This window comes from Pseudophryne corroboree, chromosome 2 (assembly GCF_028390025.1).
Source record: "Pseudophryne corroboree isolate aPseCor3 chromosome 2, aPseCor3.hap2, whole genome shotgun sequence".
NCBI lineage: Eukaryota > Metazoa > Chordata > Amphibia > Anura > Myobatrachidae > Pseudophryne > Pseudophryne corroboree.
In genome coordinates, this window is record NC_086445.1 from 786,546,101 (window position 1) to 786,571,925 (window position 25,825).

Sequence of the window (25,825 nt, forward strand, 5' to 3'; positions counted from 1 at the left end):
CTGATACGGCCGCCCTCAAGGATCCAGCAGATAGGAGGCTGGAAACTACACTGAAGAGTATATACACACATACTGGTGTTATACTGCGACCGGCAGTAGCCTCAGCCTGGATGTGCAGTGCTGGGGTAGTGTGGTTGGATTCTCTGACTGAAAATATTGATACCCTGGATAGGGACAGTATTTTATTGACTCTAGAGCAATTAAAGGATGCTTTTCTTTATATGCGAGATGCTCAGAGGGATATTTGTACTCTAGCATCAAGAGTAAGCGCGATGTCCATATCTGCCAGAAGAAGTTTATGGACGCGACAGTGGTCAGGTGATGCGGATTCCAAAAGGCATATGGAAGTATTGCCATATAAAGGAGAGGAATTATTTGGGGTCGGTCTTTCGGACCTGGTGGCCACGGCAACTGCCGGCAAATCCACTTTTTTACCTCAGACCCCCTCCCAACAGAAAAAGACACCGTCTTTTCAGCCGCAGTCCTTTCGCTCCTATAAAAACAAGCGACCAAAAGGACAGTCTTATCTGCCGCGAGGCAGAGGAAAGGGTAAGAGAGGGCAGCAAGCAGCCCCTGCCCAGGACCAGAAGCCCGCCCCGGGTTCTACAAAGCCATCAGCATGACGCTGGGGCTTTACAAGCGGACTCAGGAGCGGTGGGGGGTCGACTCAAGATTTTCAGCAATCAGTGGGCTCGCTCACAAGTGGACCCGTGGATCCTGCAGATAATATCTCAGGGTTACATGTTGGAGTTCGAAAGGTCTCCCCCTCGCCGGTTCCTAAAGTCTGCTTTACCAACGTCTCCCTCAGAAAGGACGTCGGTTTTGGAAGCCATTCACAAGCTGTATTCTCAGCAGGTGATAGTCAAGGTACCCCTCCTACAACAGGGAAAGGGGTATTATTCCACACTATTTGTGGTACCGAAGCCGGACGGTTCGGTAAGACCTATTCTAAACCTGAAATCCTTGAACCTGTACATACAGAAATTCAAGTTCAAGATGGAGTCACTCAGAGCAGTGATAGCGAATCTGGAAGAAGGGGACTTCATGGTGTCCCTGGACATAAAGGATGCTTATCTGCATGTCCCAATTTACCCCTCACACCAAGGGTATCTCAGGTTCGTGATACAAGACTGTCATTATCAGTTTCAAACGCTGCCGTTTGGTTTGTCCACGGCCCCTCGGGTCTTTACCAAGGTAATGACCGAAATGATGGTTCTTCTACGAAGAAAAGGCGTATTAATTATCCCTTACTTGGACGATCTCCTGATAAGGGCAAAGTCCAGAGAACAGCTGGAAGTCGGTGTAGCACTAACCCAGGTAGTGCTTCAGCAACACGGGTGGATTCTGAATCTTCCAAAATCTCAATTGACCCCGACAACTCGTCTGCTGTTCCTGGGAATGATTCTGGACACGGTTCAGAAAAAGGTGTTTCTCCCGGAGGAGAAAGCAAGGGAGTTATCCGAACTTGTCAGGAACCTCCTAAAACCAGGAACTGTGTCAGTACATCAATGCACAAGAGTCCTGGGAAAGATGGTGGCTTCTTACGAAGCGATTCCATTCGGCAGATTCCATGCACGGACATTTCAGTGGGATCTGCTGGACAAATGGTCCGGATCGCATCTGCACATGCATCAGCGGATAACACTGTCACCAAGAACAAGGTTGTCTCTCCTGTGGTGGTTGCAGAGTGCCCATCTGTTAGAGGGCCGCAGATTCGGCATACAGGACTGGGTCCTGGTGACTACGGATGCCAGCCTACGAGGCTGGGGAGCAGTCACACAGGGAAGAAACTTCCAGGGCGTGTGGTCAAACCTGGAGACGTCCCTTCACATAAATATACTGGAGCTAAGAGCGATCTACAATGCTCTAAGCCTGGCAAAATCGCTGCTTCAGGGTCAGCCGGTGTTGATCCAGTCGGACAACATCACGGCAGTCGCCCACGTAAACCGACAAGGCGGCACGAGAAGCAGAAGAGCAATGACAGAAGCTGCAAGGATTCTGCGCTGGGCGGAGAATCATGTCATAGCACTGTCAGCAGTGTTCATCCCGGGAGTGGACAACTGGGAAGCAGACTTCCTCAGCAGACACGACCTTCACCCGGGAGAGTGGGGACTTCATCCAGAAGTCTTCCACATGATTGTGAACCGTTGGGAAAGACCAAAGGTGGACATGATGGCGTCTCGCCTCAACAAAAAATTGGACAGATATTGCGCCAGGTCAAGAGACCCTCAGGCGATAGCTGTGGACGCTCTGGTAACACCGTGGGTGTACCAGTCAGTGTATGTGTTCCCTCCTCTGCCTCTCATACCAAAGGTACTGAGAATTATACGGAAAAGAGGAGTAAGAACAATACTGGTGGCTCCGGACTGGCCAAGAAGAACTTGGTATCCGGAACTTCAAGAGATGCTCACGGAGGATCCATGGCCTCTACCTCTAAGAAGGGATCTGCTTCAGCAGGGACCTTGTATGTTCCAAGACTTACCGCGTCTGCGTTTGACGGCATGGCGGTTGAACGCCGGATTCTAAAAGAAAAGGGCATTCCAGAGGAAGTTATTCCTACCTTGATTAAGGCTAGAAAGGAAGTGACTGTACAACATTATCACCGCATTTGGCGAAAATATGTTGCGTGGTGTGAGGCCAAGAAGGCTCCAACGGAAGAATTTCAATTGGGTCGATTCTTACATTTCCTGCAAGCAGGATTGTCTATGGGCCTAAAATTGCGGTCCATTAAAGTTCAAATTTCGGCCTTATCAATCTTCTTCCAGAAGGAATTGGCATCAGTGCCTGAAGTACAAACTTTTGTCAAAGGTGTACTACATATACAACCCCCAATAGTGCCTCCAGTGGCACCGTGGGATTTGAACGTAGTTTTGAATTTTCTCAAATCTCATTGGTTTGAGCCTCTAAAATCGGTAGATTTAAAATACCTTACATGGAAGGTAACCATGCTATTGGCCCTGGCTTCAGCCAGGAGAGTTTCAGAGTTGGCGGCTTTATCATACAAAAGCCCATATCTGATTTTCCATTCGGACAGGGCAGAACTGCGGACACGTCCTCATTTTCTCCCTAAGGTGGTTTCGGCTTTTCACTTGAACCAGCCTATTGTGGTGCCTGCGGCTACTAGCGACTTGGAGGACTCCAAGTTACTGGACGTTGTCAGAGCATTAAAAATATATATTTCAAGGACAGCTGGAGTCAGAAAATCTGACTCGTTGTTTATATTGTATGCACCCAACAAGATGGGTGCTCCTGCGTCTAAACAGACGATTGCACGTTGGATCTGTAGCACAATCCAACTTGCACATTCTGTGGCAGGCCTGCCACAGCCTAAATCTGTAAAGGCCCACTCCACAAGGAAAGTGGGCTCATCTTGGGCGGCTGCCCGAGGGGTCTCGGCATTACAACTTTGCCGAGCAGCTACGTGGTCAGGGGAGAACACGTTTGTAAAATTTTACAAATTTGATACTCTGGCTAAGGAGGACCTGGAGTTCTCTCATTCGGTGCTGCAGAGTCATCCGCACTCTCCCGCCCGTTTGGGAGCTTTGGTATAATCCCCATGGTCCTGACGGAGTCCCAGCATCCACTAGGACGTTAGAGAAAATAAGAATTTACTTACCGATAATTCTATTTCTCATAGTCCGTAGTGGATGCTGGGCGCCCATCCCAAGTGCGGATTGTCTGCAATACTTGTACATAGTTATTGTTACAAAGATCGGGTTATTACTATTGTTGTGAGCCATCTTTTCAGAGGCTACTTCGTTTTTTGTTATCATACTGTTAACTGGGTTCAGATCACAAGTTGTACGGTGTGATTGGTGTGGCTGGTATGAGTCTTACCCGGGATTCAAGATCCTTCCTTATTGTGTACGCTCGTCCGGGCACAGTACCTAACTGAGGCTTGGAGGAGGGTCATAGGGGGAGGAGCCAGTACGCACCATGTGATCCTAAAAGCTTTATTTAGATGTGCCCTGTCTCCTGCGGAGCCCGCTATTCCCCATGGTCCTGACGGAGTCCCAGCATCCACTACGGACTATGAGAAATAGAATTATCGGTAAGTAAATTCTTATTTTCTGACATTAACCCAAGTACCACTAAAAAAGGGTTTTATGTTTGGGGAGAAAAAGCAGGCAGTGTTTTGTTCCCCCATCAAATGAGTGAATGAAGTGTGAAAAAGCGTGGGTTCCCCCGATAAGAAACTGGTAATTTCTAAAAAGTTACTGATGGCGTACCCTTTCCCGCCAGAGGATAAGTTACGCTGGGAGATATCCCCTAGGGTGGATAAGGCGCTCACACGTTTGTCAAAAAAGGTGGCACTGCCGTCTTAGGATACGGCCACTTTGAAGGTACCTGCTGATAAAAAGCAGGAGGCTATCCTGAAGTCTGTATTTACACACTCAGGTACTAGACTGAGACCTGCAGATAGTGCTGCTGCAGCGTGGTCTGTAACCCTGTCAAACAGGGATACTATTTTGCTAACATAAGACGTCGTCTTATATATGAGGGATGCACAGAGGGATATTTTGCCGGTTGGCATCCAGAATTAATGCAATGTCCATTCTGTCAGGAGGGTATTAGAGACCCGACACTGGACAGGTGATGCTGACTTTAAAAGGCACATAGAGCCTTATAAGGGTGAGGAATTGTTTGGGGATGGTCTCTGGGACCTCGTATCCACAGCAACAGCTGGGAAGAAAATTTTTTACCTCAGGTTTCCTCACAGCCTAAGAAAGCACTGTATTATCAGGTACAGTCCTTTCGGCTTCAGAAAAGCAAGCGGGTCAAAGGCGCTTCCTTTCTGCACAGAGACGAGGGAAGAGGGAAAAAGCTGCACCAGTCAGCCAGTTCCCAGAATCAAAATTCTTCCCCCACTTCCTCTGAATCCACCGCATGACGCGGGGGCTCCACAGGCGTAGCCAGGTACGGTGGGGGGCCGCCTCAAAAATGTCAGCGATCAGTGGGCTCGCTCACAGGTGGATCCCTGGATTCTTCAAGTAGTATCTCAGGGGTACAAGCTGGAATTTGAGGCGTCTCCCCCCCGCCGTTTCCTCAAATCTGCCTTGCCGACAACTCCCTCAGGCAGGGAGGCTGTGCTAGAGGCAATTCACAAGCTGTATTCCCAGCAGGTGATAGTCAAGGTGCCCCTACTTCAACAAGGACGGGGTTGCTATTCCACACTGTTTGTGGTACCGAAACCGGACGGTTCGGTGAGACCCATTTTAAATTTGAAATCCTTGAACACATACATAAAAAAATTCAAGTTCAAGATGGAATCGCTCAGGGCGGTTATTGCAAGCCTGGAGGAGGGGGATTACATGGTATCCCTGGACATCAAGGATGCTTACCTACATGTCCCCATTTACCATCCTCACCAGGAGTACCTCAGATTTGTGGTACAGGATTGCCATTACCAATTCCAAACACTGCCGTTTGGACTGTCCACGGCACCGAGGGTCTTTACCAAGGTAATGGCAGAAATGATGATACTCCTTCGAAAAAAGGGAGTTTTAATTATCCCGTACTTGGACGATCTCCTTATAAAGGCGAGGTCCAAGGAGCAGTTGTTGGTCGGAGTAGCACTATCTCGGGAAGTGCTACAACAGCACGGATGGATTCTATACATTCCAAAGTCACAGCTGGTTCCTACCACACGCCTACTGTTCCTGGGGATGGTTCTGGACACAGAACAGAAAAAAGTGTTTCTCCCGCAGGAGAAAGCCAAGGAGCTGTCATCTCTAGTCAGAGACCTCCTGAAACCAAAACAGGTATCGGTGCATCACTGCACACGAGTCCTGGGGAAAATGGTAGCTTCTTACAAAGCAAAATTCCATTCGGCAGGTTCCATGCAAGAACCTTTCAGTGGGACCTCTTGGACAAGTGGTCGGGATCGCATCTTCAGATGCATCGGCTGATAACCCTGTCTCCAAGGACCAGGGTATCTCTACTGTGGTGGCTGCAGAGTGCTCATCTTCAAGAGGGCCGCAGATTCGGCATACAGGACTGGGTCCTGGTAACCACGGATGCCAGCCTTCGAGGCTGGGGGGCAATCACACAGGGAAGAAATTTCCAAGGACTTTGGTCAAGTCAGGAGTCGTCCCTACACATAAATATTCTGGAACTGAGGGCCATTTACAATGCCCTAAGTCTGGCAAGGCCTCTGCTTCAAAACCAGCCGGTACTGATCCAATCAGACAACATCACGGCAGTCGCCCTTGTAAACCGACAGGGCGGCACAAGAAGCAGGATGGCGATGGCAGAAGCCACAAGGATTCTCCGATGGGCGGAGAATCACGTCTTAGCACTGTCAGCAGTGTTCATTCCGGGAGTGGACAACTGGGAAGCAGACTTCCTCAGCAGACACGACCTACACCCGGGAGAGTGGGGACTTCATCCAGAAGTCTTCCAACTGTTGGTAAACCGTTGGGAAAGGCCACAGGTGGACATGATGGCGTCCCGCCTAAACAAAAAACTAGATATTGCGCCAGGTCAAGGGACCCTCAGGCAATAGCTGTGGACGCTCTAGTGACACCGTGGGTGTACCAGTCGGTTTATGTATTCCCTCCTCTGCCTCTCATACCAAAGGTACTGAGAATAATAAGAAAACGAGGAGTAAGAACGATACTCGTGGTTCCGGATGGGCCAAGAAGAGCTTGGTACCCAGAACTTCAAGAAATGATATCAGAGGACCCATGGCCTCTACCGCTCAGACAGGATCTGCTACAGCAGGGGCCCTGTCTGTTCCAAGACTTACCGCGGCTGCGTTTGACGGCATGGCGGTTGAATTCCGGATCATAAAGGAAAAAGGCATTCCGGAGGAAGTCATTCCTACGCTGATAAAAGCCAGGAAAGAAGTAACCGCAAACCATTATCACCGTATTTGGCGAAAATATGTTGCGTGGTGTGAGGCCAGGAAGGCCCCAACAGAGGAATTTCAGCTGGGTCGTTTTCTGCACTTCCTACAGTCAGGAGTGACTATGGGCCTAAACTTGGGTTCCATTAAGGTCCAGATTTCGGCTCTGTCGATTTTCTTCCAGAAAGAACTGGCTTCACTGCCTGGAGTTCAGACATTTGTAAAGGGAGTGCTACATAGTCAGCCCCCTTTTGTGCCTCCTGTGGCACCTTGGGATCTCAACGTGGTGTTGAGTTTCCTAAAATCACATTGGTTTGAGCCACTTAAAACTGTGGATTTGAAATATCTCACGTGGAAAGTGGTCATGTTATTGGCCTTGGCTTCAGCCAGGCGTGTGTCAGAATTGGCGGCTTTGTCATGTAAAAGCCCTTATCTGATTTTCCATATGGATAGGGCAGAATTGAGGACTCGTCCCCAGTTTCTCCCTAAGGTGGTATCAGCTTTTCACTTGAACCAACCTATTGTAGTGCCTGCGGCTACTAGGGACTTGGAAGATTCCAAGTTACTGGACGTAGTCAGGGCCTTGAAAATGTATATTTCCAGGACAGCTGGAGTCAGGAAAACTGACTCGCTTTTTATCCTGTAGGCACCCAACAAAATAGGTGCTCCTGCTTCTAAGCAGACTATTGCTCGCTGAATTTGTAGCACAATTCAGCTGGAGCATTCTGCGGCTGGATTGCCGCATCCTAAATCAGTAAAAGCCCATTCCACGAGGAAAGTGGGCTCATCTTGTGCGGCTGCCTGAGGGGTCTCGGCTTTATAACTTTGCCGAGCTGCAACTTGGTCAGGGGCAAACACGTTTGCAAAATTCTACAAATTTGATACCCTGGCTGAGGAGGACCTTGAGTTCTCTCATTCGGTGCTGCAGAGTCATCCGCACTCTCCCGCCCGTTTGGGAGCTTTGGTATAATTCCCATGGTCCTTACGGAGTTCCCAGCATCCACTAGGACGTCAGAGAAAATAAGAATTTACTCACCGGTAAATCTATTTCTCGTAGTCCGTAGTGGATGCTGGGCGCCCATCCCAAGTGCGGATTGTCTGCAATACTTGTATGTAGTTATTGCCTAACTAAGGGTTATTGTTGAGCCATCTGTTGAGAGGCTCAGTTATATTTCATACTGTTAACTGGGTATAGTATCACAAGTTATACGGTGTGATTGGTGGGGCTGGTATGAGTCTTCCCGGGATTCAAAATCCTTCCTTATTGTGTCAGCTCTTCCGGGCACAGTATCCTAACTGAGGCTTGGAGGAGGGTCATAGTGGGAGGAGCCAGTGCACACCAGGTAGTCTAAAAGCTTTCTTTTAGTTGTGCCCAGTTTCCTGCGGAGCCGCTATTCCCCATGGTCCTTACGGAGTTCCCAGCATCCACTACGGACTACGAGAAATAGATTTACCGGTGAGTAAAATCTTATTTTTTTTGCCAAGTACGAGGATTTATATCTGGACACTGGATTGAGGTGAGTATAATTTGATTCACAGGTACCCCGGATCGTCGGATCAGGAGACGTGGCAGTCGGCGGGTCAACATAGGTAAGTATGTGTGTGTCGGCAGGTGTGTAATAAAGTTTTACTCTCAAGGTGTGTGTCTCCTGTTTTTATTTGGGTATTTTTTTTCCAGTAATACTACAGGTACCAGCGGGCCCGTTTTTCTCCCGCATGCTGGTACTTGTGGTTCTCCAAGTACCAGCTTGCGGGGGAGGCTTGCTGGGACTTGTAGTAGTACTACAGGAAAAAACAATATTCTTTACATTTTCTCAAGGCTATCAGCCTCCCATCCGCAGCCCTTGGATGGGGGGGACAGCCTCGGGCTTCACCCCTGGCCCTTGGGTGGCTGGGGGGGGGGACCCCTTGATTGAAGGGGTCCCCACTCCCCCAGGGTACCCCGGCCAGGGGTGACTAGTTGGATATTTAATGCCACGGCCGCAGGGCACTGTATAAAAGTGACCCCCGGCTGTGGCATTATCTGTCCAGCTAGTGGAGCCCGATGCTGGTGTAAAAAATACGGGGGACCCCTACTGTTTTTGTCCCCCGTATTTTTTGCACCAGCACCAGGCGCAGAGCCCGGTGCTGGTTTTAAAAATACGGGGGATCCCCTGTCCATTTTCCCCCCGGATTTTTAGAACCTGGACCAGCTCGAAGAGCCCGAGGCTGGTTATGCTTTGGAGGGGGGACCCCACGCCATTTTTTTCCGAGTTTTTACCCGTTTTTTAAAAAACGGAACAAATCCGTCAAAACGGCCGTTTTTCGGCAGCGGGACTGTCGAATCCGTTTTTTATTGCATATGGTCAATTTCGGCACCCACTTGCCGAAATTAGACTGTCGAATTGAAAAACGGCCGATAATTTGCCGCGATTCGCCGCTAATTGCATATACCCCTTAGAGATTTAATTTTGTGAAAGATAAAGACAGGTTCTGAAGGTAGAGAGTCAGACAGTAGATTACCCATTTTTAATATATTGTAGTTCTCCTAACAATATGTTTAATTTCAGTTCAATAATCATTATATGTCGCTATAAATGGCACTTGTCTATCTTTCTCAGTGGTATTCTGTGTTTTCTCCTTTTGTATTAGTAGTTCTTTTCTATCTATGGTCAGAACCTCTTCAAAGGCTTCTTTTTTTAGAATGGACTTAGGGCAGAGGTTCCCAAACATGGTCCTCAAGGCACCCCAACGGTCCATGTTTTAAATGTATTCATGCTTGGCCACAGGTGACTTAATTAGCACCTAAGCAGTGGTGCAAGTAGAAAAAATGTCTTACGGGTACTGTGTGCGTGCGCCGAAGGCGCGCGCGCAAAAAAAATGGGTGTGGCCAAATGCCACACGGGGCGTGGTCAATGAAAATGGGGCGTGATACACATATGGGGGAGGGGCAGATACACGTATGACCCCAATAGTGTCAGATACACGTTGCCCCACAGTGCCAGATATACATTGCCCCACAGTGCCAGATACACATAACCCCACAGTGCCAGATACACATTGCCCCACAGTGCCATATACACAAATGTCCCCAGAGTGCCAGATACACAAATGTCCCCAGAGTGTCAGATACACATTGCCTCATAGTGCCAGATACACATTGCCCCACAGTGCCAGATGCACATTGCCCCACAGTGCCAGATACACATTGCCCCACAGTGCCAGATACACATTGCCCCACAGTGCCAGATACACAAATGTCCCCAGAGTGCCAGATACACATTGCCCCACCGTGCCAGATACACATTGCCCCACAGTGCCAGATACAGAAATGCCCCCAGAGTGCCATACATTGCCTCACAGTGTCAGATACACATTGCCCCACAGTGCCAGATACACAAATGCCCCCACTGTGTCAGATATACATTGCCCCCCGTGCCAGATACAGAAATGCCCCTACAGTGCCAGATATGCCCCCAGTGCCAGATATCCCCCAGTGCAAGGTATACATGCCCCCCTGTGCCAGATATCCCCCAGTGCCAGGTATATATGCCCCCCTGTGCCAGATATGCCCCCAGTGCCAGATATCCCCCCGTGCCAGGTATACATGCCCCCCCAGTGCCAGATATCCCCCAGTGCCAGGTATAACATGCCCCCCCAGTGCCAGATATCCCCCAGTGCCAGGTATACATGCCCCCCTGTGCCAGATATCCCCCAGTGCCAGGTATATATGCCCCCCTGTGCCAGATATGCCCCCAGTGCCAGGTATATATACCCCCCCTGTGCCAGATATGCCCCCAGTGCCAGATATCCCCCAGTGCCAGGTATAACATGCCCCCCCAGTGCCAGATATCCCCCAGTGCCAGGTATAACATGCCCCCCTGTGCCAGATATCCCCCAGTGCCAGGTATAACATGCCCCCCTGTGCCAGATATCCCCCAGTGCCAGGTATAACATGCCCCCCTGTGCCAGATATCCCCCAGTGCCAGGTATATATGCCCCCCTGTGCCAGATATGCCCCCAGTGCCAGGTATACATGCCCCCCCCAGTGCCAGGTAAACATGCCCCCCTCCCCTACTCACCGCTGCCGTCGCCGTCCTGTCTGTCATGTGAGGAAAGGAGAGCGCAGCCTGCGCCTCTCGTTCCCCTCAGTCTCCGGCGGGTGTCTCAGTTTAATTCAGCGCCGATCCGTGAGCCAATCAGAGCTCGCGGGTGCGAGCTCTGATTGGCTCACGGATCGGCGCTGAAGTAAACCGAGACACCCACCGGAGACTGAGGGGAAGGAGAGGCGCAGGCTGCGCTCTCCTTCCCTCGCATCAGCGGCGGGGACGGCGTGTGCGGCGGGGACGGCGGGTGCGGCGTGGAGCAGGGGAGGGAAGGAAGAGGAGCGGCGGCCCGTCGGTGTGGGTACGGCGTACCCACGGCTAAATTCTTACGGGTACGCCGTACCCACCCGTACCCGCCCACTTGCACCACTGCACCTAAGTCAATTTGATTTAACCATCTGTGCTGAGCCATGGATATACCGAAATCCTGGACTGTTGGGGTGCCTCGAGGACGACGTTTTGGGAACCTCTGACTTAGGGTATCCCCGTTGTTCAAAGGAATTCAAATCCTCAAAGGTCTTCAAATCTGAGCAGTTCCTCTTGAGGTGTAAAAGTTGACCCCTTGGAATATTTTTCTTCCAAGGGGGATAGTGCACACTATTATAGAGCATGTAGGCATTAGAGCATACATCTTTAGTGTCATTTGAAGTACAAATAGTATCGCCTATAATTCCTAGGGTCAGGTCCAGAAAGTTTATTCGACTTTGGTAAAAATAATGTGTAAGTGTAGATTCTAAGTGTTGGAGTGTTGTGCAGATTTGGAATCCCCATCCCAGATAACAAATAGATTATCTACTGTATGTGACAGTCATAGAGGACCAGGTTCGTGTCACAGCCACCATTTCAAATAAGATGTTCCCCCACCTCCCAAATAGATAGGTCGGCGTAACTAGGCGCGAACCTGGTCCTCATGGGCGTTTCCATTATCTGTAAATAAAATGTGTCCAAAAAAGAAAAATAATTGGGCTGAAGAATGAAGGCTATAGAATTCAATAGAAAACGTCTGTGTGTCTGTCAGGTCACCATCAGTATTTAATCTATTGGAAACAGTCTGTATTGCCAGGTCATGGGGTATATTTGAATATTTGAGATCCGTGTCAGTATCCTTGAATCATTGTAAAAAAACACCCATTTTTTGACACTGATTCAGAATATCAAGTGGAAAGACACATATGCTTTCTTGACTGTGGATGTACAAAGCGGGTATTCAAATATACCCCATGACCTGGGAATACAGACTGTTTCTAGTAGATTGTATTCTATTGTAGAATGTATTCCACAAGTTTAGAAGAATGTATTTGAAAAATCTACATTATTTAAATCTAATTGTACTTCTTGAATAAATAAGTCTGCCTCCCTGTTATTTATGCATTTAGTATTTTTATGGATTGGACAGAATAATTGCTTACAGGTGCCAACCAGCCACTATATTGGTAAATGTATATAAACCAGATAAGGATAAGCACACTCCACGCGTTTTTGCTGCAAGTAGCAGTGAACCGCATAAGTCGCAGCTACATGTTTACCCATCAGGACAACAGGACACAGCTCTGCGGTGCCCGAACCAACCCCTGACTTCTTACATCTTACATGGCGTATTCTCAGCGGTCCCAAAGCAAAGATTTTAATGAGTGAATATCATACCTGCTCTGCAATTTTGTGAGGATTTCACCTGAACACAGGATAAATTGGAAAACGATTCCTCTAGTGGTGCTCTGGTAATTATACCACTATACTGGACTGTTTTTTTCGCCTAAGGAACTATTGCCATAAAAATTAGGAGTCTATACTATAGGTGTATTTCAGGGAACGGACGCTATACTAAAAGTACTCATATGTCTATTTAAGTCTATCCTGAATATATTTAATTGGGTGTTTGCATCTTAATCTGTGGCACATACTGTCATTATGTTTTTTAAATGATTATAATATGTATTAAACTTATATATAATCAAGCCATACTATTCTTGGATTATAATAAAGAGTGCCAATTGCTATATACAAGCGCTGCCCACCATCTTTTTTGCTTTTGTACTTACTTAGTAATGATTTTGTTGTTCATTATGTAAATGTTAATTTATCAATGGCATATATAGTATTTGTTTCAGCAAGTGTATAAAAGCAGTACTATTACACAGCTACATTTGGCGTAGTCCTATTTATTTTTTTAACCATATTAATAGCTGGCAACGTCAGTTCCACTTAAAATATTTTTCACGTACATAAATAATGAAGAAGGATTACAGGCCACAATCCATAGACTTTGCTCTGTTATCCCTCTTTGCCTTTTCTCTGTATGAGAATTATTTTGTAATCTGGAGTTGTCAGAGGAGCAATGTTATTTTTTTATTTTTTTTCTGTTAAAACCATTCCGGGCACAAAGCATTGGATATTTGTCTTCAGCATAACCTCTGGTTTGACATTTTTACCGATGCATTCCATGTATGAGCCAAAAATCCTCGTACTGAAATGTTTTCCTAAAAAGACTCTAGCACAGGCTGGAAATAAGTAGGAGATTTATCTTAAGCAGAAGAGTGTTAAATTGTTGGTTTAGGAGAACAAATTGTTTTCTGGACGTGTGTTATGGGAATCTGGTGGATTGGCAGTCTAAACTGAGTCTCAATGCATCATGTGTATTCTAAGAGGGGAATCCAAAACAGTCTGTTGCTAGGCTGACCTCTCTCGTGTCTCTCTGGGTAGCCAGGGAGGTCAGTCATCTCTTCCTTTGCGCCATTCTCAGAATAAAGTACATCATCTATTCCCAAGGGGACACATTTGGATGTTACCCTGTGAACAAATCCATACACTGCTGAATGATTGCATGAAATTAATATTTTACAAATCAGAAATGATTATTCATAGCTTTACACTATAAGCTTCTGGAAGGCAGATCATGTCTACAGTACACTTGCAGTGCTGAAGCTGCAGCAGTGTCACACAGGCTTAACTGAACACCACTCTCTCACTGGATAAAACTGCATTCTTACGTTCCCATGGTCATACACAGCAGTGATTGGGAAATGCACTTTAGACTGCTTGTTCTGCTAAAGTCTGTGTCCTAATATACTCATGCAAACCAGCCTTAAATGACATCTAGCACAGGTGACTGTATAAACATGGCAACCAATCAGCTGCAATGTATAATTTTATAGTGTGCAAATTATAAATGTTAAGTCAGTGCTGATTGGTTGCCATTGGCAACTTCTCCACTGTCTCACTTCTCCACTCATATCACTGCTTCATACATTTATCCCATAGATTAATGTTCCCCCTCTGTTCAGGCTATGCAAAAATCTCAGGGGTTGAAGATTTCAGTCCGTGCTCCTAATAAAATCACACATATCCTTTGTCACTAGACCGCCCCCATTATATTGTGTACTGACAAGATTAGCACACCTCACTGAAAGCATAGCACAGAGAGATGAGTAATACTTCTTGCATCACTGCAGAATGGGGAACTCTAGAATTCGGCTTGGTAGCACCCAGGGCTAACACTACCACTAGATGAGCTAAATGGCTGCAAGAGCTTCAGTAATTTGGGGACACACACAACATGTAGGAGCTGGTTCTGAGTCGGATGCAAGTGGCTGTGTTCGCTGCTTAATGCTGCCTAATCTAGATTTACTTTCTTATGTTAATGTGAGTTACCGTGGGACTAATGTGAGGTTCCATGCAGCTTCAAGTCAGAAGCCCGCTGTTTTTCCATCCACAGCCGCAATTGTCCTCATTAATACCAGCCCCACGCTAGGTGCAAGAGATCTGTCAGAAACAGGCTTCCCTTCTTTGTACGCATGACCTAGAATAGCACCTCTAGCTATATCCCCACAACACTCCCATGACACTTCCATGGCACGGACCAGTTCCATGCTATCGCATGGTTCCAGCTTGGGCCCTGCCGAGACACCCATTTCACCCAAAGAGACATGCGTCAAGATCCAGCTAACTCAGAATCTGCCATAGATTTGCTAAAATGTGTAAATTTGCGTTTGTGCATGTACTGTATGCTAAAAGTCGCTGTTTGAGTCCATGAAAAGAGGTGCATCTGACTCAGAATACGTTCCTTAATGAATGTCACCTATTTAGTGTCTTTATTTTTCCTGCAGTGTCCCAGCACTGAGCCTTAAGTACCCCAGGGATATAACTTAAAAATAACCCCTTTCTCATTGGCTGTCAGTGAGGGAGAAGAGGTTGGTGTGATTTCTTACATTTAAGCGCTCCCTCTGCCCTCCCCTATCTGTCTTGCCGGGCCACTTGTTACCTTGCTTGAAGAGGAGAGAGGTATGTAATGCTTGGGTTGGTATCGATATACCAGCGCCTGTCATCCTAGCGGAATGCCAGCAGCTGAGCAAGTGCAAAAGTGCCCCTTGCGGGCACAGCGGTGCACTACGCATGCCACGCTATGTATTCTCCCTCCAAGGGTGTCGTGGACACCCCATGTGGGAGACTAGGTGTCGGTATCCCTGCAGTCGGGATCCCATTGCCGTTATCATGAATGCCGTGATCCGGACAGCCGGGGTATTGAATGCATCGCGTAATGCTCAGCACCAGCTGCTACTTCCCCCTGTCAGTGATAGGCTGAGTATTTGACATTGAGGTGTGATATTGTTACACATGGCCATGCTCCCAATTATTGGAGCAGCATCCATACACCTTGCTACTAAGGGGGAGGTGTTAGAACAGGTGGTAAATGTGAAATACGCTATAACCAGCACTATTTGACACTTTTAGCGAGCTTCTGTATGTATGAAAGCAGATAACGTAGAGAAAGATCACTTTTCTCTACGTTATCTGCAAACATCTAACAATTTTGCTGTCACCATACTATTATATGGCGATGGAAAATCATATACATGTATTAAAAACCCGATAAGTACAGGCAGGTATTACCTGTCAGTACGTATGTTAACATGCGGCGGCTGCTGCTTGCGATGGTTGCAAGATCTCACTCATGCACAGTGGAGCCGACCGGGAGATAAGACACAGCGCATCAGCACTAGGCAGATGTGCTGTGGGTCTGGCAGGGATTGTCCGAAAGGGGAGTTCACTCCCCCACAATGGTGGCCAAGATGTCCTAAGTGTAGCTTCTTATCGAGGCGAAGCAGGAAGAGCAGTATGACAAGTGCCGCTATAGTACATCTAACCCTCAGCATTCTGGGGCCATCATAGAGTTCAGATATTGTACTGTAACAAGAATACTTTTATACATTTATCACTTAATGTTGACATGACACAAAGTCAAAGGGAAAATAGAAACATTATTATTGAGTCTCCTGCTATTGTACCTGATATTTGAACTGTTACAGTCTTCCTCTTCCTGACTATGCTATGTGTACATGTTTGTATTTTCCCATTCCTGTGCCTGCTTTGATTTGCCTTCATATATTTACCTTGTATACTGATGCCCTATGCTACAGATGTCTGTGAGTGTCTCGTCGTCTACGCCCCAGTTCTGCCTATGTACCCCCACCTTTTTATTTCTATTTTTATATCCCATCTTTATGTTTACGCATATTTAATAAAAAGTCAATATTGAACAAGAAAAAAGAAACATAGGATTACAGCCCCTTTAAGATTTTGGAATCACGCCTAAAACAGCATACTGGACTTGTTTTGCATTACAGCATTATTATTTTTCTCCAAGTTAAACAATAGTTATTTTGTTTCTGTAGGTCTATTGTATAGATAAAAAGCACTTCCTGTTCCACACAGAGGGAGTCAAAACTAAATTCCCTGGCAATGCTAAATTGTCATGAGTTCCTCACTTAATAAACATTTGACATTAAAGCATGAATCAAATAATTCTTTAGTACATAGAGATAATTATATAGTAATAATACTGTTAATTATATGTAATGTTATTAATTTTTTAAATGAAAATAGATTTGTGTAATTATTACAACTAAAGAAATAATTTGCCTTTTTTCATTGTGCCCACCCACATCAGAGCTCAGTATGAAATCATTGACCATCTCTATCTGTTTATAAAGCTGGACGTACAGGATACTGGCTGATACTGCTACTAGGAGCCAGGGCCTGGCAGCTCATCCAGTGTCCAGTTTTACAAACCATGTAGTGGTCAGTTTGGGTGAGACCCAGCCATTTCATCCCTTGGGTTCAGCAACTAGACCCCTTCTAGTATAACAGTGACTTCTAAAAGTGGAGAAGTTGCTCATAGCAACCAACCAATTTCTAGATATAATTTATCTTAATCTGAGTGGTTGCTATGGGCAATTTCTCCACCGTTCATCTTTAGAGGGTTTGATGATACATCTGCCCCTTTCTGTCATTTTCCGACTGCATTTTCTAAAATACCCGACATTGATCTTATAATTATCTGGAACCGCAGTCTTTTCAGCCCAAACATATTGTGGTATCAGGCCAATTACCTAACATTAGCTGCACAGTTACAGTATGTTTGGCCCAATTAAAGCTTATTGTGACAAATGGTGATGGTGAAATATTGCATAACCTTGGTAACTAGATAAAGTCTGCTGCAAATGTATTCCTAAACAAAGTTCATGTGTATACTTAATGTTTACATATTTTTGTGCTCCGGTTTTATTATTGTATTTTTAACACTGAAGGTTGCTGCTCCAAGAGAAAAGAAATTGCCTTTTAAAGCATCTAGAAGAGGCTACTCGATTGACTTCTTACCTCCACACTCAGCTAAAAAGGTATGCATCAATTTACCAGCTCAGATCACCCAACTCATGATATTTATTTATTTTTACTACAGTTTATGTACTAACAACAGATTATGCATGTCCACTTCCTGCTGGACAGGCTTAGGCCGATATTCAATTGGCCCTCATCGTTTTTCGGACGATTTTTGACCGATGGTCATTATCAGGCTATCCAGTTATAACCCGATTTTATCGGCAGTAAAATGCCCTGTGTTCGACCAATAACACAGGGGATAGGGGATAAGTATTCGGACCCATGTGTTATCACGGAGAAAAGGGTCTTTTACCGGAGATTATGCAGAATGCGAATCATAATCCCTGATAAGCGCCAATATCGGGTGTATGCAGGGCTGGTGTTGGGGTTAATAGGATAGCCCTGGGGAAAACTGCTGCTAATTGGATATCCCCCTAGTATTTTAAGTACCTGGAAGATACAAGTGTGTCTGACTGAAAGTAACGGTCGATGCCAGTTCATTGACCCGGGGAAGCTAAAACTCAATGAGTCCTCTCTGGTCCTTCTTCTTGTAGGTTGTTGTGTTGTGAGCAGGACCCCCTTACCCATTTGTCTGTCCCCATAAAAATGTTGTGCAAGTGCTGCCTACTTTTCTAAGGTCTGACAAAGACATCTAGCCTCAATATGCCATGCAGCGCGAGTTGCCTGACATGAATGAGCTGATAGTACCTGGGCGGCTCTGATAACGTTGGGTGTCTTTTTTTGCCAAAAATGTGTGCTATGCAAATAGGATGCCGAAGCAGCTTATACTGATTAAAATTATATGTGTCATGCCTATATTCTGTATGTGACTATGGCTGTATTTGCATATAAAATGCTACGTTACAGTGGTTTCCAGGAAAGTACTGTAATGTATCTGCATTTTGTATGCAGATACAGCCACAGTCGCACACAGAATATAGACCTGCCGCTTATCATTTTAATCATCATAAGCTGACTGTGCATCATATATGCCTAGCGATGCGACTAAGACACATTTTAATGGAAAAAAACACATATAAGTATGCTTGGTGGTACAGAGTTTCACCAAGGCATGGCATGACTAGAAGGGCTGTTTAACGTGACTGCAGCAAGGATGTAGGAGGACACATCTGTAGATAACATCTTGTAATTGTAATGTATGTTACTTGATCCCTGTGGCCATTGGGACTGGTAGCAGTCTGCAGCCCTACTCCTCATCTTCTACAAGATAACATGCCATTCTTTTATGTACACAAGTGTACTTAATATTTATAGTGTCTAAATAAACAAATGTATGGTTATGAAAAAAGAGTTTTTATGATAAACTTCCTTAGTTCCTTAGTAAACCTGCATTGAATTTTACTGTAACATTTGTGCAAATTCATTAATTCCTTTTAGCTGTCATTGAGCTCTTCCTTACTCTCGTTCTGTGTGTTCAAAATGTGAAAAGAGAAGTTAAATAGCTTGCTGCGCTTGTGGTGAGCTGCTCAGGTTTTTGTGGATCCGAGGATCGATTGAATGGTGAATATAACCAAGCGCTATATGTAGCAAGTGTAATGTTAATGTATAATTAAATGAGAAGAAAACAAAAAAAAATAAGAATAAAAAAAAATATATATATATAAAGATGATAGTGAAAGTGAAAGAGAGAAGTGCAATACAGAAAAATGAAAAATAAAACGATAAAAACAATTGATGTTTACAGCTCCATTTCAGTGCTTTTTGGAGCTTTCAGACACTCGGTAAATGAACTGGATAAGTAAAGTTCTTGAGGGCAGAGATTGGCCCTAGCTTACCCTATCTACAGATGCGGTCCGATTGCCGCTCTCGGTGCTGAAAAGTTCAGACCGGAAGTTAGGGCATTCGCTTCCAGTGACGTCAGACGCTGGCCGCGGCGGGACTATCTCCTTCTGTGTCTGCTCCTTAGAAACCCAACGCGTTTCGAATCTTATGTGGATTCTTTATCAAGGATATGTGTTCATTGTCCCCTTTGTTCCTTTTATAGGACAACACTTTATTTAAATAAAAACGGAAATAACCGGAAATGGGGTTGATGGCGGCAATCTTATGGTAAAAGAAATCTCCATGATAAGGGGGTTTCCATAATAAAAACATTCTGTTGCACTTACATGAAATCAGAGTAAGAGGATAGAAAAGAAAAGAAAAGCAGCACAAATGAAGAGTGTAAGAATAAAAATAAAGAAATAAAAATAAAGAAATGTGAAAAATAAAATAAAACAGGGAAAAAAAATAAAATAAAAGGAAATAATAATAATGAAGAATAGATAAATTAATTCTAATAAATAAAAATAAATATATAAAAAATAAAAAATGGAGGTTTGTCAGTTTGTGTGTACTTATTGAAGAAAAACAGTCAGTTCTATGATTATATTCAGACCATATGGTTCTACAGTTTTGAGCTTATAGATCCATTCAGTTTCTTTTTTCTTTAGTGATTTCACTATATTTTCTCCTCCAGTGAGCTTTAACATTCTGGATTCCAATGAATTTTAGACCTAGGGGGGTCTTTGTTGTGTTTTGTCAGGAACTGGGTAGATACAGTATGCGTTTTCAGGCCTCTTTTTATATTGTAGACTTGCTCTGCAATTCTCGTTTTCAGTTTTCGCTTGGTTTGTCCTACGTACTGTTTTCCACATGGACATTCCAATAAGTAAATTGGCAGGTTACTTGATCTTTTATTTTGAATTATATTTGATGTGAAGGATACGATGGGTTTTGTGGAAGTTTGTTGGTTTTTGCACCCAGCGCAATCTGTACAATGTTGAAATCCTTTCCTCTTATTTGAAATTCTTGATGTTTGTGGAATGGGTAGAAAACTATTTGTCAGTTGCTGTTTTAGATGACCAAGATTTTTTAGAGACAGTCTGGGGTACAGAAAACCCCCTAGACTATGTACTTTCGGCACAGAAAAAGAGAAGGAACATCACACCTTCAGGAAAGAGGCACAAGAGGAGGGAAGAGAAAGAAGACCACAAAGAAAGTAATAACAGACAATACATCAACATCAGAGACTATTTAATCTCAATAAAAGAACATTATCAAAAGACGAAGAGAGCATCCTAAGAAAAGGTTTGAAATTCGCCCCTTAATCAGACACTAACAAATTTAACCTTTTCATTGACACACAGAAGTTCGTGAGAAAAACTCTGTATAAAAAAATCTTTAAAAAGAATCAAGATCAGAAGAAAGAATGTACCCCAGTGCTTGCAACCGAATTTCTACACACAGATCTAAAACCATCATCGACCTTCTTCTCAAACCACATCAAGGGTCCTCATATTACAACGTTTCAAAACCTGGTAGACAAAGAAATAGAAAACCTATCCACAAAACCGAAGAAGAGATTCAATTTCACGAAAGAGGAAAGAAGTGCCCTTAAAAGTCTAAAAGAAGATCAAACCATCGTAATAAAATCCGCAGACAAAGGGGGGGATTAGTGATTCAAGACCTTGACAACTACAAACAAGAAGCAGAACGACTACTTTCAGATCCAATCACTTACAAGAAATTAACCTTGGACCCAACACATGAATTTACAAAAAAAACTAATAGAACAAATGGAAGAGGGTTTAAAGTTGGGAGTCATCAACAAAAAAGAATTATGACTAAATCTGTATAAAAGATCCAAGAATCCCAACTTTTTACCACCTCCCTAAAATCCATAAAGATCAGGAGAAACCACCCGGGAGACCAGTCGTGTCGAGCATTGGGTCTATTTCCTGAGATTTATCAAAATGCATAGATTGCTACCTTCAAGACCTTGTAGGGAAACAAAAAAGTTTTCTGAAAGACACCACAAGTATATTGCAAGCCTTAAACACCATTAGCTGGCAAGAAGGCTTCATATTATGTACAAGTGACATCAAATCATTGAATACTGCAATCAACCATCAAGTAGGATGTGCCGCAACTCGCCATTTTCTGTGCACCCAAACAACCATAACAAATACACAAATCAATTTCATCATGGATAGTATGGAATACATTCTTTACAACAACTATTTTTGGTATGAGGGTGATTTTTACATACAACAGTGCAGGACAGCGATGGGAACATCATTTGCTCCAAGTTATGCAAATGTTTTTGTTTCCCGCTGGGAAGATCTAAACATCTGGGACCATGACCCATACTTGACAATTATTGTATGTTGGCATCGTTACATCGACGACGTGTTTTTTATCTGAAAAGGAACCCAAGATAACCTAGCAGAATTTAAAGAACATATGAACAATAACAACATGAATCTCGAATTCACCACCACACACAGTGAAAACACAGTAGTCTTCCTCGATCTGGAAATTTATATCGAGACTAACAAAATTCTCACAAGAACACACTTCCAGAAAGTAAATGGAAACAACATGCTCTCACACAACAGCAACCACCACAGACAATGGATAGAGAATATCCCAGCGGACAGTTCCGTTGACTGAGAAGAACTGTACTGATGTGAAAATATTCGAACAACAGGCACAAGACATGAAGAATAAGTTTCTACAAAAAGGATACAAAGACTGTCAGTTGACCCAACAATTAGAAAAAGTAAAAAAACTGGAACGAACAGAACTACTCACATTCAAACAGAAGAATAAAAAAGAATTGCCAGTAACCTTTATAAAGCAGTTCAACAGTAATCACATGGACATTGAAAAATTTTTGACCACACATTGGCATATTCTTTTTCTAGATGAAGGTCTAAGGGAAACTATTCCCAAAAAATCAAGAGTAATCTACAAGAAAGCTAATAACCTAAAACAGCAACTGACACATAGTTTTCTACCCATTCCACAAACATCAAGAATTGCAAATAAAAGGAAAGGATTTCAACATTGTACAGATTGCGCTGCGTGCAAAAACTAACAAACTTCCACAAAACCCATCGTATCCTTCACATCAAATTTAACAAAGGAGTAATTCGAAATAAAAGATCAAGTAATGTGCCAAACAGAAGGAGCAATTTACTTATTGGAATGTCCATGTGGAAAACAGTACGTAGGACAGACCAAGCAAAAACTGAAAACGAGAATTGCAGAGCATGTCTACAATATAAAAGAGGCCTGAAAACACATACTGTATCTACCCAGTTCCTGACAAAACACAACAAAGAGCCCCTAGGTCTAAAATTCATCGGAATCCAGAATGTTTAAAGACCACTGGAGAGGAGAAAATATAGTGAAATCACTAAAGAAAAAAGAAACTGAATGGATCTACAGTATAAGCTTAAAACTTTAGAACCATATGGTCTGAATATCGACATAGAACTGAGTGTTTTTCTTCAATAAGTACACACAAACTGACAAACCTCAATTTTTTGTTTTTATTTATTTTTTATTTTATTTTTTATATTTATTTTTATTTATAATAATTAATTTTATTATTTATTTTTTATTTAGCTATTCTTCATTATTATTATTTCCTTTTATTTTATTTTTTTCCCTGTTTTATTTTATTTTTCACATTTATTTATTTTTATTTCTTTATTTTTATTCTTACACTCTTCATTTCTTTGTGCTGCTCTTCTTTTCTTTTCTATCCTCTTACTCTGATTTCATGTAAGTGCAACAGAATGTTTTTATTATGGAAACCCCCGTATCATGCAGATTTGTTTTACCATGAGAATGCCGCCGTCAACCCCATTTCCGGTTCCGGCCATTTACTTTTTTTTTTTAAATAAAGTTTTATCCTATAAAAGGAACAAAGGGGACAATGAACACATATCCTTGATAAAGAATCCACATAGGATTCGAAACGTGTTGGTTTTCTAAGGAGCAGACACAGAAGAAGGAGACAATCCCGCCACCGCCAGCATCTGACGTCACCGGAAGCGGATGCCCGAACTTCCGGTCTGAACTTTTCAGCGCCGAGAGCGGCAATCGGACCGCATCTGTAGACAGGGTAAGCTAGGGACAGTCTCTGCCCTCAAGAACTTTACTTATCCAGTTAATTTACCAAGTGTCTGAAAGCTCCAAAAAGCATTGAAAAGGAGCTGTAAACATCAATTGTTTTTATCGTTTTATTTTTCATTTTTCTGTATTGCAGTTCTCTCTTTCACTTTCACTATCATCTTTATATTTTATTTTATATTATTATTATTATTATTATTATTATTATTTTTTTATTATTATTTTTGGTTTTCTTCTCACTGTTCAAAATGTGAGTTGATATTTTTTGTCTAGTATAAGTTCAATAAATTATTTTATTTTGGATGTTGTCTTTTTTTGTAGATATTATAATTGATTTGTAATCCTTCCATGGCCCTTTATATGAATAGTCTAATTTAAGATGCTTTTTTGCTGTGTGTTGCAGTTTGTCCGCCAGCACTCTTACCGTGTCTTCTGGCAGCAGCCGCGGGTCGCTGGCCTCAAGTCGTGGATCCCTGGCATCAAGTCGAGGCTCTCTCAGCTCCATAAGCTTTACAGACATTTATGGCCTTCCACACTATGAGATGCCTGAATCTCACGCAGAGTTTTCTCAGCATTTGCGCTTTGATATGATTCCTCTAGATGCCATTTGCAGAGATAATCAATACCCTGAAGCATCTGGACTCCCCAACCTCAGCAAACATAAGATGTCAATGGATACCCCACAGTCTTTAGCCTCCTTGTCATCACGGTCGTCATTGTCCTCATTGTCACCTCCAAGCTCCCCTTTGGACACTCCCTTTCTCTCTGCTTCTCGTGATTCTCCATTGGCCCAAATGTCAGAAGGTTTGGAGCAAATAATGGGGACTCTGGAAATCCTAAAGGGACAGGCTCCCTCCCTGGTGGATGAAGAGGCCCAGGGGACATCCTACCATATACAAGGTCTCAGAGACAGTGGAGCACAGTTTCCAGGTTTAAGTGCCGGTATGTTGTTTTGGTGTCACGCAAATATATTTATGTAATTTCATGTACTGCAGTTAGAGTGATGCTTGTCACTTCCAATGTTCTGTATTAAATCATTCCTATCATTTGCAATAGTTTGTACTTTTTAGCATATCCATTACTAAGGGCCATATGCACCCTTGCTATGTACTTCCACTTCTGTGGTTTTCATGTGGTTTAGCCTTCATATGTCTGGACATGGCCTACTGCAACTATTGCTTAATAATTACAGCGACATGTTTTCCTCTTTTTATTCTTTCGTTTTTAACATGTTCTTTATATCACAAGTTATCTCTGCATTGGATACCGCTATAGCTCCAGGGGCATTGGAACCTAACACTTCTGTAAGCACTTCTGGGGCAGTGCCTGAAAAGACTTTGCTGCACTGCCCCAGCACCTTACCTTCCAGCTGTCACACTAGAAGAGACGTGTGTGACACTTTATGCCATGCATAGTCTTGGGGCACTGGAAATGGATTAATTGCATTGACTTAAATTTATTGAAGTTAATAGACACAATGCTATAAAATAGCATTAATACAGGATTATTATTTGGCTTAAAAGGGAATTCAATTAGCCGTGGTCACTTACTGCGGCTTATTGATTCCCCGGGGGTATCTAATTAGCCCCTGAGACCAGCTTAAAAAGAAATCCCTGTTTTTGTAGCAGCAATCCTGAAAACACATAGGTCCTGGAACTTATCCCGTATCCTATGTGTTTTCACCCGAAAATGGGTACATTTTCATTTGAATTGCCCGAAAAAAACACTGGGCAAAAAAATCACGGTTACGGCATTTTTTTTTGTTCACCTGAAAATTGTCCGCGCATAATTGAATTTCCCCATAGTACCTGAGGTGTATAGTGTAGCTTTGAAAAATAGAAAATGGAGACTCACCATAATTATATCTATTCTAAAAACTGTTCTGATGCAATATTTTACACCCGTTTTTTTGTGGACTTTGATAACTTGGCTGAGTTATCTGTATAGCCTATTCCTGGCTGTTAGTGTATTATATATATATATATATATATATATATATTTTTTTTTTTTTTTTATTATTATTATTATTATTATTTTTTTATTTATTTATTTATTTTTGAAGGGGTGCCAGTTTTTGCATTTGTTTATAGATTCTGGGCAGTGTAGAATACAGGTTGAGTCTCCCTTATCCAAAATGCTTGGGACCAGAGGTATTTTGGATATGGGATTTTTCCGTATTTTGGAATAATTGCATACCATAATGAGATATCATGGTGATGGGACCTAAATCTAAGCACAGAATGCATTTATGTTACTTATACACCTTATACACACAGCCTGAAGGTCATTTTAGCCAATATTTTTTATAACT

At 43.5% G+C, this 25,825-nt stretch overlaps 1 protein-coding gene across 3 annotated transcripts in view; it reads left to right on the plus strand.

Moving 5' to 3' along the window:
• The window catches only part of WWC3 (WWC family member 3), a 617,369-nt gene that overhangs the window by 500,687 nt on the left and 90,857 nt on the right, over positions 1-25,825 (plus strand). For all 3 annotated transcript variants that reach the window (XM_063955530.1, XM_063955532.1, XM_063955536.1), the window contains 2 exons: positions 17,517-17,606; positions 23,918-24,456. In XM_063955530.1, coding sequence (XP_063811600.1) covers positions 17,517-17,606; positions 23,918-24,456 — 629 coding nt within the window. The remainder of the gene's footprint in view (positions 1-17,516; positions 17,607-23,917; positions 24,457-25,825) is intronic.